The sequence below is a fragment of the Episyrphus balteatus genome, chromosome 3 (genome assembly GCF_945859705.1).
Source record: "Episyrphus balteatus chromosome 3, idEpiBalt1.1, whole genome shotgun sequence".
NCBI classification, from domain to species: domain Eukaryota; kingdom Metazoa; phylum Arthropoda; class Insecta; order Diptera; family Syrphidae; genus Episyrphus; species Episyrphus balteatus.
This window is the reverse complement of record NC_079136.1, coordinates 8,107,310-8,122,179: the sequence shown is the minus strand read 5'-3', so window position 1 is coordinate 8,122,179 and position 14,870 is coordinate 8,107,310. Positions and strand designations below refer to the sequence as shown.

General features: G+C 29.8%; 1 protein-coding gene across 9 annotated transcripts in view; it reads left to right on the top strand.

Annotated features, from left to right (window-relative positions):
• Nucleotides 1–14,870, top strand: part of LOC129913874 (uncharacterized) — a 128,023-nt gene that overhangs the window by 110,176 nt on the left and 2,977 nt on the right. For 7 of the 9 annotated variants that reach the window (XM_055992827.1, XM_055992825.1, XM_055992828.1 and 4 more), the window contains 5 exons: nt 10,299–10,454; nt 10,863–11,087; nt 11,154–11,360; nt 11,437–11,647; nt 11,761–11,893. In XM_055992827.1, the coding sequence (XP_055848802.1) occupies nt 10,299–10,454; nt 10,863–11,087; nt 11,154–11,360; nt 11,437–11,647; nt 11,761–11,893 (932 nt within the window). The remainder of the gene's footprint in view (nt 1–10,298; nt 10,455–10,862; nt 11,088–11,153; nt 11,361–11,436; nt 11,648–11,760; nt 11,894–14,870) is intronic. The other 2 variants (XM_055992829.1, XM_055992824.1) reach the window with 1 other exon arrangement.

The following is a 14,870-nucleotide window of genomic DNA, read 5'->3' as shown; positions in this document are numbered from 1 at the left end:
AAGTGAAACAAAACTGACAGAAAATATCAACATTTTGTTTCACTTTTATTTTCTTTGTTTTTGGTTGTCTTTTGGATATTCAATAAAATTATGAATACTTCGAAATCTGACAACGTTTCAAGTCAACAGTACTTCTTGTTTTGTTTTATGATGATTCCATTCAAATTCAATATGTCCTTATATACATTTCTTTAGTCTCTATGAAAATATAATTTGGTTGACTGGTCACTTTGTATGAGTCGGTTGTTGGCAGAACAAACAAAAAAATACAAGGAAGAAGACAGCATATGATGGATGATAATGCTCATCTTATGTGATCAAATAAATAGCATTTTGGAGATTATTTGTAGAAAAACTGTTACAGAATTTTCCCACTCAAGAGTTTGAGATTTCGTATTAACCTAGTAAAATATTTTCCTTACGGACTATTTGAAAGAGATAAACATGAATTAGTGGTTCATGAGCACAATTTAATAGATGTTTCTTCATTATATTGATTTTTTGTGCATGACTTTTATGAATTAACTATGGTAGAATTTTCGTATTGAAAAAAAAACCGTTCTACGCAACATCAATAAGTCAAAATCGCGCAATTCTTAACTGAATTTGAATGTCAGAGAACTGTGATTTCAAGATCAGATTTTGAAAGGACCCCGCACATTTTGTATGGGAAGTGGCCCTCGGTGAAATTGTCTGAAATTTTAGTATGTTGTTCACTTGAAGCCCTTGATCAAAAGTCTATATGGACAGAAAGTCGAAAAATGGACAGTTTTTAAAATAATGGGTTTTTTCCGAAGGCTATCTCAAACCTTTTAAAAGGGAATCCATATGTTTTTAGGGTCGCTGAAATCGAATCCGAAGTCCATTTTGCCCCATCACATCAGGTTTTCAATATAACCTCAAAAAATGTCACACCCCAAAAAAAAATTTTTGTTTGAAATGGGAGTGCGACAGTGCTAAATATATGATTATTACAGTTCTAAAACCAGATTTGAAGTCTATTTTGCCCTATCAATCACGTAAGGTTTTCGAGATAACATAAAAAAAAAACATCTTCTTTGAGGTTATCTCGAAAACCTGACGTGATAGGGCAAAAAAAAACTTCGAATCTGGTTTCAGCGACCCGAAAAACATATAATAAACATAGTCGCACTCCCAGATCAAAAAAAAAAAAAAAATTTTGAGGCTGTAATATTTTTTGAGGTTATCTTGAAAATTGATGATGGGGCAAAATGGACTTCGGATTCGGTTTCAGAAACCCGAAAAACATATGGATTCCACTAAAAAAAAAAGCGCAAAACACAATATAGAGAGTTACAATCCCTTTTAAAAGGTTTGAGATAGTTTGAGAATTAACAAGTTTGTAATCTAACATTAGCCGTGTTTTGTTTAGAAAAAAAAAGTTAGGTACGCATACACCACAGTAATCGCATTTGTATAAAACTTTAAATGAGTTTTAAAAATAATTCATATAATGAAACTATCTGTCCTTTGAAGATAGTAGCACTACTGAACACGATATGAAACACATTCTTGTTCGTAGAAGCTATTTTGAAGCTATAACCTGTATTTTAATATATTTATTACATTTTATTGAAGCAATTTTGTTAAGTTTGAAAGTTTCATAAATAAAAATTTACGGAATTCTACAGCTAACCAAAAAAGCTTCACCAAATGTTCGTATCTTTTTAAATTAATCGTTCGCAGAAGTTCAGTGCCCGTTTTTATATAACCTAGAATTTGCCAAATCCAAATGGCTGGAAGTTTGGAAAAAAAATTGTTGTTTTGATACAAAAATTTATCGTTCGTAATAATTTTTTTTCAGCTTAAATAAAAACAAACTTTAAGTATAATTATTTTTTTTAACTTGGAACACTTTACATGCTTTAAATGAATATCAACGGAGGAAATTAATTTTGGAAAAGAGTCTAACTAGCTTCCCCTAATTCTTGTGAAAAAGTCTACAAAGAAACAAAATAATAATACAAAAATCTAAAAACTTAATATAATTCTATAATTATTATTTTTTGTTTACAAATTTTATTGATTGCATAAATCTTTGAAGACTAATTGCGATGAAAAATGTTTCGCAGACAAAAGTCCAAATGGCAAGTTGGGTGGGATGCGCAACCATTTCATTAGGAATTATAATGAGACCTTTTGTAAGAAGGACATCCTTTTCTAAATTGAAACATTACAAAGTCTATGGCAAAAAGGAAGGCAAACAATTTTGATGGAAGTTTGATCCTTCCGTTTGATTTAAATACCACGACCATCATCAGCCTTTAAAAAAAGAGAAAAATGATTGCCCCTTTTTATTTTCTCTCAATTTGCTTGATTAAAGAAATAATTCAAAATGTTTTTATTAATTTTATTTATTTTTTTTAAGTAGAATGATGGATGTGTGCATTAAACGCCCCTATTCTAGAGATAGAAATGGAAGGAATAATGGGCAATTGGGGACACATTTATATACTTTTATCAATATAAGAAAAAAATTTCAAGGATTGGTTTCTTTATTGAAGGACAAAATGACACTTTTTCTGATTGTTTGTCCCTTGGGCGATAGAAACGTGTCTTATTTTTATATATATTTCAATTAACGTCACCCACAATCATAACAATAGAACCTTTACTTTGAATGGTTTCCGTTATACACAAGAATATGATTGAAAAAATGTAGCAATTTTCCAAGAAGAAATTGACACTTTTCAACAAAATGAAGTCAAAATCACTCAGATAACTTTTCCTTTCTTTCATTATTTTTTTTTTTCTTTTGTAAAAGGATATTTTCTTTTTGGGGTATTTTTACTTACACATTTAATAAGTGGAAAAAAAACTCAATTCGATTTTTTTCTTCATTATTTCTTATTCAGCAAAAAATCATTCTTCCATAACTGTCTGATTTGGTCTTCAAAGATATAAACTTATTAACAAACTGATTTGATAGCCTTGAGGTCAGTGAAATGTGTTTTACTTTTTTTTATTATTACATTTTGATGAGAAAATAACTGTAACTGTTCTTATATAAGTACTTTATACAGATACACCACAAACTATTAATAAAGTCGATATAATTTACTCCCACGCTACTCGTAATACTCTTAAAGCCTGTCGTTATCACACCCTTTCCCATAGTAATAAACCAATTAATTTAATTTAGGTTTTAATTACTGAGCTCATGACAATCGATTTACTGAATCGAGAACTAATTTGAAGAAATTAATTTCTTTTGTTCAATAAAAAAAAATGCTGGCGAATATAGTGAAAGAGGAACAAAAGAAAATTATCAATTTTAAAAAAAGTCATATTTCAACAAGGAAATTTAATGAGAAAAGTTTAATGTGTCATTAGAGTTGAGGATAGAAGAAATAATATTCGCGACTTGGTCGAACGAACTTACTCTTGCAGCTCAAAGTACCTCCATAAATGTAAGCTAACTATTGGATAGGAATTTAACCTTAAAAACGATATAAAATATTTGTAAAAAAAAAGACAACGCAATATTTCCACTATATAAATTTTTTGGGAATAACTAATACTAGGAGATCCCGCCATAGGACGACCTACCCTCATCATTATACCAGTTGAGAGTTATATTTTCTGAAAGGTAGTGTCTAAGGATTCCAGATACGTGTCAAGTTATTTTATTTTTTCTAACTTATCAAATAAAAATTATTTAAAAAATCTTTCATTTGGATTTTTGGTGAATTATTTCTCAAATATCGAATTTGAATGTCATGACTTTAAAAAGACTGTATCTCGAGTTGTAGATTTTTTACATTTTTTTTTTTTGTATGTGTGGCTTTCATATATTTATAATATCTATCGATTCCAATTTTAATTTTATTTCTATAACGTTTTGCTTAGAAAATAGATTTTTGCTCTTTTTATAAATTCACCTTTGTTTACCCTACTCAAACTTTAAAAAATCCTGAAAATTAAAATTTTCAAATTAAATTTCCTATTACATATTATTTTTTTTTAGAACTCTTAGGCTAGACATATAAGCAGGGACGCGTATTCAAAAATACGCAAAAATAAACTTTAAGGCTTGGCAACCCTATGCCTTGACAGGATATCGCTAGGCAACCCATGTGCAATATATTTCCTTAGACACTACCTTTCTGAAAATATTACCCTCAACTGGTATAACGATGAGGGTAGGTCGTCCTATGGCGGGACCTTAGACTATAAAAAGTCCTTTTTTTTATAAATCACCTGGAGAATAGAGTGGAGCGTTTTTGGACTTTTCTTTCAGATCACTGCGTACAACTCATGGTTTATTCGTTGGTTGAGGTGTTCTGAACATATTCTGATACTTTTTTTTTTTATTCGACAATGCAAAAATAAAAATCAGAAAGCCACTGAAGAATGCTCGTTTTTCATAGAAATCGATATTTTGTGAGATTTTAGAACCCATCTGAATTATTGACTTATACTCTTTTAATTCACTTGGTACTGCTCATAACTTATGCTTAGTGGTACAACAACTTTCTTTTACATTTTATATTTATTAAAACCTATTAGAACCTATAAATCTATGCAGGACACAAACTGAGAACATACGCTGACCCATTTCAACAGAAATTGCAATTCTAATACTACACTTAAAAACTTCGTTAATAACACGGTGCGACACTGAAAATACACCCGAGAAATAACATAGTGTAGGCTGTTCGTATGGTCGAATAATGCATAAAAATATTTTTGTTATATTTTTGGAACCCTCCATTTTTTTTTTATTAACAAAAAACCATTTTTACAGACCTTACGATGTAATCTATCAATATTTCAGTCATTTTTCTAACAACTCTCAATATGTTATATGTTTTTGGAAAGAGGATTTCCAGACCTTTTGAATGATGTATATAAGTCTATTGTTTAAACAAATTAAGTGTAGGTTTTTATCCCACAAATCTTGAAAAAGTGATTTTTTTCCCAATTTTTTCAACTTTACCCAATTTTTTTTGCAAAATAAAACAAACAAAAAAATAAAGTGAGGTTATATTCTGAAAGAATATACATTTAGGCACAAATTGGCGTATTTTTTTATTGAATTTGACCAAAACTGCGGAATCTATGCTATTTTTTCGTAAATAGAAAATGTGGCTTTTCATGATGTGAATTGCAAGGTGCACAATAGGGTGTTCGTTATTTTAAAATAATAAGAATTTCTATGCTCCTAGGATCTTATATGGTTGGAAATAAACTAAAAAAAATATTCCCCAAGTTTCAAGTCTCTAACTTAATTCTAACCCGTGCCGCCAAGCGGTTGAAGTTTCTTATGGGAATAACATGGGGTTTCTTGGACCTTGTTCGATCAATTTTAAATTCCAGCCAAACCATTCGTTCAAAAAATTTAAAACTTTACAGACTCAAATTTAATAAGTGTAGCTATCATGTGAAATTTTTTCAGATTTTTAATTGTTATAATTTAAGAGATTTAGCTTGGTAAAAAAAGTCATTTTTTCAGACTTTTTCAAAAATCGCTTTTTACCCGTTTAATGTCAAAAAATTAAAAAACATACATTTTTATTCACAAATAAGCGTAGTATGTATATTTAAAATCTATATTTAATTCAAATTTATATAATTAAATAGTTTTTTATTTATTTACTACAGTACTTTTTCTTAAATCGGGAACACGTTTTTTTAATATCGACGTGACTTGAAAAATGAATACACAACTAATTTTTATATAATTATGAATTGAATTTGCATTTTAAATATACATGCTATGCTTATTTGTGAATAAAAATGTATGTTTTTTAATTTTTTGACATTAAACGGGTAAAAGCGATTTTTGAAAAAGTCTGAAAAAATGACTTTTTTTACCAAGCTAAATCTCTTAAATTATAACAATTAAAAATCTGAAAAAATTTCACATGATAGCTACACTTATTAAATTTGAGTCTGTAAAGTTTTAAATTTTTTGAACGAATGGTTTGGCTGGAATTTAAAATTGATCGAACAAGGTCCAAGAAACCCCATGTTATTCCCATAAGAAACTTCAACCGCTTGGCGGCACGGGTTAGAATTAAGTTAGAGACTTGAAACTTGGGGAATATTTTTTTTAGTTTATTTCCAACCATATAAGATCCTAGGAGCATAGAAATTCTTATTATTTTAAAATAACGAACACCCTATTGTGCACCTTGCAATTCACATCATGAAAAGCCACATTTTCTATTTACGAAAAAATAGCATAGATTCCGCAGTTTTGGTCAAATTCAATAAAAAAATACGCCAATTTGTGCCTAAATGTATATTCTTTCAGAATATAACCTCACTTTATTTTTTTGTTTGTTTTATTTTGCAAAAAAAATTGGGTAAAGTTGAAAAAATTGGGAAAAAAATCACTTTTTCAAGATTTGTGGGATAAAAACCTACACTTAATTTGTTTAAACAATAGACTTATATACATCATTCAAAAGGTCTGGAAATCCTCTTTCCAAAAACATATAACATATTAAGAGTTGTTAGAAAAATGACTGAAATATTGATAGATTACATCGTAAGGTCTGTAAAAATGGTTTTTTGTAAATAAAAAAAAAATGGAGGGTTCCAAAAATATAACAAAAATATTTTTATGCACTATTCGACCATACGAACAGCCTACACTATGTTATTTCTCGGGTGTATTTTTTTTTTTTTATTTTGTAGCACAGTGTAATTTAATTTTTATTTTTAAGATAAAGTACTATTATTATCTTATAGCCAATTTCATAAAGCCCTTATAAATATTTATAAGGCTTTTACAAAAAACGTCATTTTAAAGTTTAAAAACCCTTTCAAATGTTTTTGAAATCGACCATAAGCCTTGTAAGTGTTTCAAAAACATAATAAGTTTAATTAAAGAGTTTTTAAATTTAGATAATTTACGGTAGGTATTAGTGCATAAGGCGATTTTCCAATACAAAAAACCTAACAAGCAGCAGTTTGCTTTGTTTTTAAGTTAGCACAATTTGAAGACAGTGAAGCAAGCAATAATGGTTAAAATAACTGAGGCTTATAATTTACGATTTCTTTACTAAAAAATATTTGGTAGGACCTACCTACATATAACGAAAATCTTTTCACTGAAAGTGTTCGATTCTGTTATCATCTGTCAGTTTTGGTTTCACTGATCAACTCTGAATTCAAAAAGTACCTGTAGTCCATTGAAATGTTACATTAACCTTGCATTTTGGGTAGGACATGATTTTTTTGTTTTGATCTGTAGGAGAGGTTAATGTGAGTATACAATCCAGTTTTCGGGGTTGAAAGCCCCCCCCCCCCCATTTGGCCGCTATCTTGGAAAAAGGGGTGTAAACTGTTTTTTATCGATATTTTGCGAACCGTAAGTCCCACAAAAAAAATGTAAGTGATTTTGTAGATAATTTATTTATCTACAATTTTGATTAAGGTACTTTTTTCTGTAAAATTGCAAATAAGAAAGTTATACTTGAAAATAGATGTACATTTTCAAGAAAAAATTCTTTACATAGGCCATAGCTTTTTTTCTACAACTTTTATTGAAAAAATACTCATGACAGTTTTTAAAGATCATTTAATTTCCAACAATTTGATGTGCTCATTTTGCAGATTTCGTTTATATAAAGCTGCTGCAATGGTTTTACAAAAAAAATGTAACAATTTATTTTCGTACTTTTATATGTTTATTTTATTTTTTTTACTTCAATACAGACTGATTCAAAAAGATATGAAGGTTGGCAATTTTCTAAAAAAAATGTCTTACTTTTGAAAAAAAAAATTACTTAATCAACGGTTACACCCATTTTAACGTGTTATATTTTTTTGTAAAGCCGAAAACCTTTTCTTTTATATTATTTTTAATTAAAAAATTTAACGACAAAAATATTTTGAACTAATTTTTTTTCAAAATTTTATATAATTAAGTACTAATTAAGTTTTCAAAATTCAATGCTGTAATGTGTTTTCAAACAAAAACAGAAAACCGGATGCAAAAAAGTCTTGCCGTTTTCCAGAAATTAAAAATTGTAGAAAAAAAGCTACGGCCCTTTTTTCTTGAAAATGTACATCTATTTTCAAGTATAACTTTCTTATTTGCAATTTTACAGAAAAAAGTACCTTAATCAAAATTGTAGAGAAATAAATTATCTACAAAATCGCTTTAGACATTTTTTTTGTGGGACTTACGGTTCGCAAGATATCGATAAATAAAATGCACGACTGGAGCCGCACGTACTTGCTCTTGTAGTTCAAAGTATCTATATTTTAGATAACTATTGGAAATTAAAGATTTTCGTTAAATTTTGAAAAAAAAAAAATAAAAGTAAAAAAATTCCATTTAAACTTTTTTTTTTCAAAACATTTTAGATTTTTTTTACATTTTACACTTCTAAATGACAAGAAATATCTGTCTGCAAATTTTAAAATAAAATTGGCTTAGCCTTTGATGAAATATATGACATTAACTAAAAAATGCATCAATTTGGCAGCAAACGGCAACGCCATACCGTTCTAGGAAATTTTGGTGAAAAACTAAAAACCCAGTTTTGTTAGACTCATTAAGACTATAACGAATACCAAATTTAATCGAAATCGTTAGAGTCGTTTTCGAGAAAATTGCAATATCTCATTAACGATACACGGGAAGAGCCGACATTAGCGATTAAAAAAAAAGAAATTGTCATATTTCCACTATTCGTATTTTTTGAGAAAAACTAAAAACGCAGTTATATTAGATATACGTACAGCATTACTTGTGTCAAATTTAATCAAAATCGTTAGAGCCGTTTTCGAGAAAATTGCAATACCTCGAAAAGTTTGTATGGGAGGTATACGTTCTAGGCGAGATATTAAAAAACAAAAAAAAACCAACCTTGGAAATTACGAAATAATCATCTGTACCAAATTTCAAGAAAATTCGTCCACCTGTTTAGGTTGCAGCTTCTTGTACACCTTTTTTTGACGACGCACAGACGCACAGACGCACAGACGCACAGACGCACCGACGCACAGACCGACGGACGTCATGACGAAAACCACTTTTTCAGACTTCTCCATTATCGTAATGTTAGTTTTGATTAAAACCTCGAATTATTTTTTTGACACGAAACCAATACTTGCCCTATAGAGCAAGTAAAAACAGTTTACACCCCTTTTTCCAAGATGGCGGCCAAATGGAGGGGCTTTCAACCCCGAAAACTGGATTGTATACTCACATTAACCTCCCCTACAGATCAAAACATAAAAATCTTGTCTTTTAGTTTTTGAGCTATATCATGGCAGAAAAAAGGCAGAAAAAATTTTAAACAATAATCCATACAGCTCAAATTTTTTTTATAAACCTCAATAGTGTCAAAAATTTTACACGGTGTTAACTATTTAACGCAATTCACACACGGCCTAAAGTAAAATTACGGCTGCTTTTTCAATTGCAGATTTATTGGAAAAGGCCCTAAATTACAGAAACATAGTGAATTGAATTCAGAAAATCTAAATGAGTGAAAAAATGTAGAACACCTAATTTCACTTACGGCAAGTGAATACGCAAAAAGTGAAATGCAGAACGTGAAAGTCTCAAAAGCTAATTTTGAATGAAATTCTTTTTGATGTTTCTTTTGTAATATGTTGCTTTTTTAATCAAAATCAGAAACGCAAACTGCAATTTGCATAATGATTTTGAGATATCAAAAATTTCTATTTGAAATATCTTTGAGAAAAATATTATTTAAAAAAAAGTAAATATACTAAAGACACGATGTTTTGAGATTGCATAAGAAATTTTGCAAAATTTAACGGTGAGCCCCCTGAGCCCCCCCCCCCCCCCCCCCCTCAATACGCCACTGCCTTGTGGTACACCGGATTGTGCATGAAATGGAATAGAATCAGACGATCAAAAACGAAAAAAAAAAATTTCTAATAGCCAAACAGGAACTCAGGCATAAAATGAAGAGAGGAGGGAAACCTAGGTTTTTTTATTTTAAAATAATGATTTTAGGTATATGACATTTCATAGAATGTTTTTCTAAAATCCGTAGGACAATAGAAAGCACTCCAGAAGGTCTAATGTAGCAATTACCATAGTTTTTCGATTTTTTCCTTTGCCATGGTTGGAATAGAATATTTATAGTAGGTCCCAGATTTCCTAAAAAAAAAAAAACATTTTTGAATTCATTTTTTCTAATTTCCTGTTTATATTAAATTTCAATTTGTAAAATATTTCAAAAATATTACATTGCTTAAAATATCAAAACAACATGTTTCAATTTCACAATTTTATATTGATTTCACCTGTGTTATTTGGTCAATTTTCTATATCTTTCCAGTTGCCACAGAATCTCTAGGTAATAAATTGAATGGACTATTGCAAGATGCAGAGAGCCGGATACAGGATCTTAGTGGATGTGAGGGCTTTCCACAGCAATCGGCAGCATTTAGTAGTACCCGTTCTTCAATATCCAGCATTATTATTGGTGAGTTCTGTAAGTTACAAAACCCTACCATTATCCGCATGGAACGAAAAACAAGCATGAAAGTGTGTCTCCATTTATATGTGTACAAACATATGCATGTCCTTCCTGTGTTACACTATTCCATTATGGTAGGTACATATGGAAGTTTTTGGATTTTGTTTTCTTTATTTTTTGAAAAAAAAAAGAAACTGTTTTTAGAAAATTGCTGGTTGTCAGATGAAATTGCATCGAAACTGAAACTGCCATCTAAGAGTTCCCTCTGGGGTTTATTCCAATGTTTGTGTGTTTGTTTGAGTTGGTGTGTGTGGTGTAGATACCTGTAGTCTCTAGAGTCCTTAGTCCTTGGTCCTTGTTATACCTTCCTCCTAAAGCTACCAAACCATAACATTTATGTGTGTGATTTGATGCAATTTCCAGGTAATAGTGGACCGTCAGTGACAGGTTGCACAGGAACTGAAACTGATAAACAAATTGGAATTTGGGAACGACGTGTGAAAGGATTACGTCGCATGCTGCTCGGTTGGGATCAGGCCCGTCCCCCAGATTGCCCGATGGCTGTTGGTGTTGATGTCACCGGAGTTAATTCTATCATGGTGCGAATTCTTGAACCCACAGAGGGTGCCATTGGGACTAAATTTAAAGGTAAAATTATTGTTATCACTATCGTCCTGTGTGTATATAATTTGGCTAATTTCATTTAATTCACAGTTCAATGGTCAACAAGAGCAGATTTTAGCAATGTGGTTGGAGAACGAGAGATACTCGAATGGAATAGCTTTCAGGGAACAATGGGCGCCAATTGTCGAATAACTGACCTCACTCAGGGACGAAGATATTTCATTAGAGCAAGTTGTGGTAATGTTAAAGGATGGGGTCCATCTAAATTATCTGTGCCAGCAAGTGTTGTACCATCAAGTAAGTCGTCGGCGTTGTTGACTTGTGTGTGTTTAGGTATAATCAAGATTTAATGTATTATTTCAATTTGGTTAAGGTTGGCGAGACTTGACTGACAGAGATGATCGTTTTATGGGACGGCTGCGAATCCTTGATAGTCTTTTTACAGCTGTTCGTTTGGCTAGACCTGAAGATGCCTCTGAGTTAACCTTGGAATCGTCTGCTGCACACAGAAGAAATCCAAAAAAGAAGACAACTATTAAGCAATTATTTTCTGTGACGTCAAAGTTTCAAAAGCATCTTAGACGGTTAGTATATTCTTCTGCATTCACACTTTTTTCTCTTCTTTAATACCGTTATATCGCAGTAAAAAATTTGTATGTGTATACCATCATTAAAATTTGAATTTTCTTTCCTTTAGTGGCATCTATCTGGCGTGTATATTGTACTATGAGGATAAAGTACTCGTGACGAGCGAAGATTGCATTCCTGTAATTGAGATTGATGAAACGTATCCTAGTTCGTTGCATAGTGACTATCATTGGTTTATGAAGGTGAGTGTATCCCACACACTGGTTTGGTGGTTTGATGGATATAAAGTTATTATTTTGTTAAGTCATCATGGAGATGATATTTTGGATTTTTTTTATGAAATAAATATCACTTAGATGTGGGACTTAAAGAGTTATAAATCTTGCAAAGGGATGTTAAGAAAAGTGTTTGGGGGAATTTTTTTTATCTTTTGAAACTTAAATTCTGAGACGAGGTAAAATTGAAGAAAAATGTTATGAACTAGAAAAAAGGGTGGTAATTCTTGGAAAAGAAACGAATGAAAAGGAATATAATTGTGCTATGGAACTCAATCGAGAAACTTAGTATAAGAGAAGTTTAGCGAAATTTTTCGATTTTACTATTTTGGTATAACAGTCTTCTAGCTCTTAAAACTTAACGGGGAAAAGTACCTAGTTTTTGTTTCTAATTGCAATTTAATCTGGCTAATACATTCATCGGGTAGAAATCTTCAAAAATTAAATAAAATCCTTAAAGAAGTTTTAATATTTACTAAATACGCCAATGCAGAAACTAGTAGATCTTGTCATTTGGTGAATATAACGTTGGTAGATAAATATATACTAGCCGTGTTTTACTAGTATCTAGGTACGTAGTTTAGTAAATTTTTGCACGGTAAACAACATGAAACGATTACTAAGAATTAAAAAGCATTTGTATAAACTTTTTAAACTCTAAACTTATAGATTTTTGCAAAGAATTACTATTAATAAAGAAAAACAATTGTTTTTTAGCTAAGTACGCAGTAACTAAAAAAACACGGTAACTTTTAAAAGATACGATCTAAAAACATTTTCTTTCTGATGATTTTTCCACAAATTGTAGACCAAATTAAAAGACAATATACATAATTGTTCACCATGGCGTATACGCACTTTTTAGTACAATTTTATTTTTGTATTGTATTATATGGAACTTTATTAATGTTTTATTCTTTATTTTTATTTGTATTATTATAAATGTTACGCACGGTTGCATGTACATACTTCTTTGGTAACATTTCCTTAGAACATTTAAGTTTTTTTAAATAAGGAATTTGACTAATTTTGGGTAAATATCAAGAATCCTAGTTGTAAGCATTTAAACCAGAATGGTTAATACTCAAAACTCAACAAAAAAAAAGAAAATAATTTACGGCCAGCTAAAATATTTTCCATTAAAAAAATTATTGTTAATAAAAATTATCAGCATAAAATAAATCTTAAACGTGTGCATTAAATACATATTTTGAAGTGAAAACTTCTTTAGTATCGTAGTGATTTGAAACAAGTTGAAACGAAAAAGCGACACAAAAATCAATTGATCATAACTTTTTTGTTTTAATAGATAGATGAATGAAATTTATACAGTAGATAGGTAATTAAATAAATTATGCAAAATTTTAATTAATTTCATATTCAAAATTCTGAGATAACGGTGAAAAGATGTTCTTTTTCTAAACACGTTATATCTTTCGATCTAGAGCACATAAAAAATGTATTTAACTTTAATACGCATGCTAATAATATTACCTTTCATTTAATATATCACATATAACGGTACGTGCTCTACAAGTTATATAATCTTTAATTGAAAAACTTGAAAAATACCTCAAAACACCTGTGAAGATTTGTTGCCGATGACCAGCCAGCAGTAGAGGAAGTACCATAATCTCAGTTTGAAATTTCGACATGGTTGGCTTTAAAAAATTCTTACTTTTTTTTGTAGGAATGGTAGAAATATGATTGAAGCCACATATAAAAGGTGAAATAATAATGATATAAGTTTATAATAGGTTGTCTTTTAAAAAATGGATTTAATGGCGTTAGAAGAGAAAAGAGATTGATTGTTTTGCTTTTTTTTATGAAAACTAATTGGGTTAAAAAATTCTAGCTCTTTTTGTAGATGTTGTATAGACATGGTCGATATACATATTTTGAGCTGAAACAATAAGCTTTCAGATGGTATAAAATGTATTGTAGGTTGTCATATAAAAAAAAGTGATGGAATAAAAGAAAGTTACATTTTTTCGATTTTTTTTTTTATGATTTTTAAGGTTTCACTTCAACCACGTGTAAATTGCACACATTATTTTTTTTTTTATCTGTCGAATTTCATACACTAACTATCGAAGCTAATGTAATGCCAATAGTAATAGTCAAAATTGTTTTATTTACAATAAAAATATTTTTAATGGAAAGCAATAATTGCAATCATTGTAATGTTGGCAAATCAAATTTTGTCCTTGATTTATTTACAACTAAGCCGATTTTAAGTAGCCTATTGAAAAACTTGTCATTTTTGTCGTCGGGTTGCATTTTTATTTTTATTAATTTGTTGAACATTTTTTTTAAATTATTCACTTTTTTCATGTAAACTACAATAATTTCAAAATTGTGTTTGCCGTCATAAATATTCTTCTTTTCAAAGTTTTATATTACCTAATTTTCCAAGTCTGCATCCCAAAAAAAAAAAAAAGAAACATCGTTCAGATATGAATGGCGTTAAACGATATGCTAAAAACAAAACAGTTTCTTCTTACCTTTTTATGTACATCTATAGGCTGTATTGGATTTGATTAAGAACTTCAAATTATTGTAATCATGAATCTGTATAGACCAAGTAAAGATAAAAAAAAAAACAATTCAGGTGCACTATGGCGTATACGCACTTTTTAGATTAAGATATTTTATTTTTGTTAATATGCAACTTTATTAAAGTTTTTATTCTTCTATGGCCTGAGTTGTAAAAAAAAATATGATGCACGATTGTTTAGCTTGTCCTTCCTTCTACAATTAAAGTTGCTAACAACTTTTATTCTCAATCTACCAAATATAAAAAAAAAGTTTACAATCTAGAAAGCATTACCCGTAGGTACTATAAACTTCAATTGAAAATAAAAAAATTGAAAGCAGAATGCTTATAACGTTATAAGTATATCTCAACGACGTAAGCTAAGAGTTGTTTAAATCATAAAACATA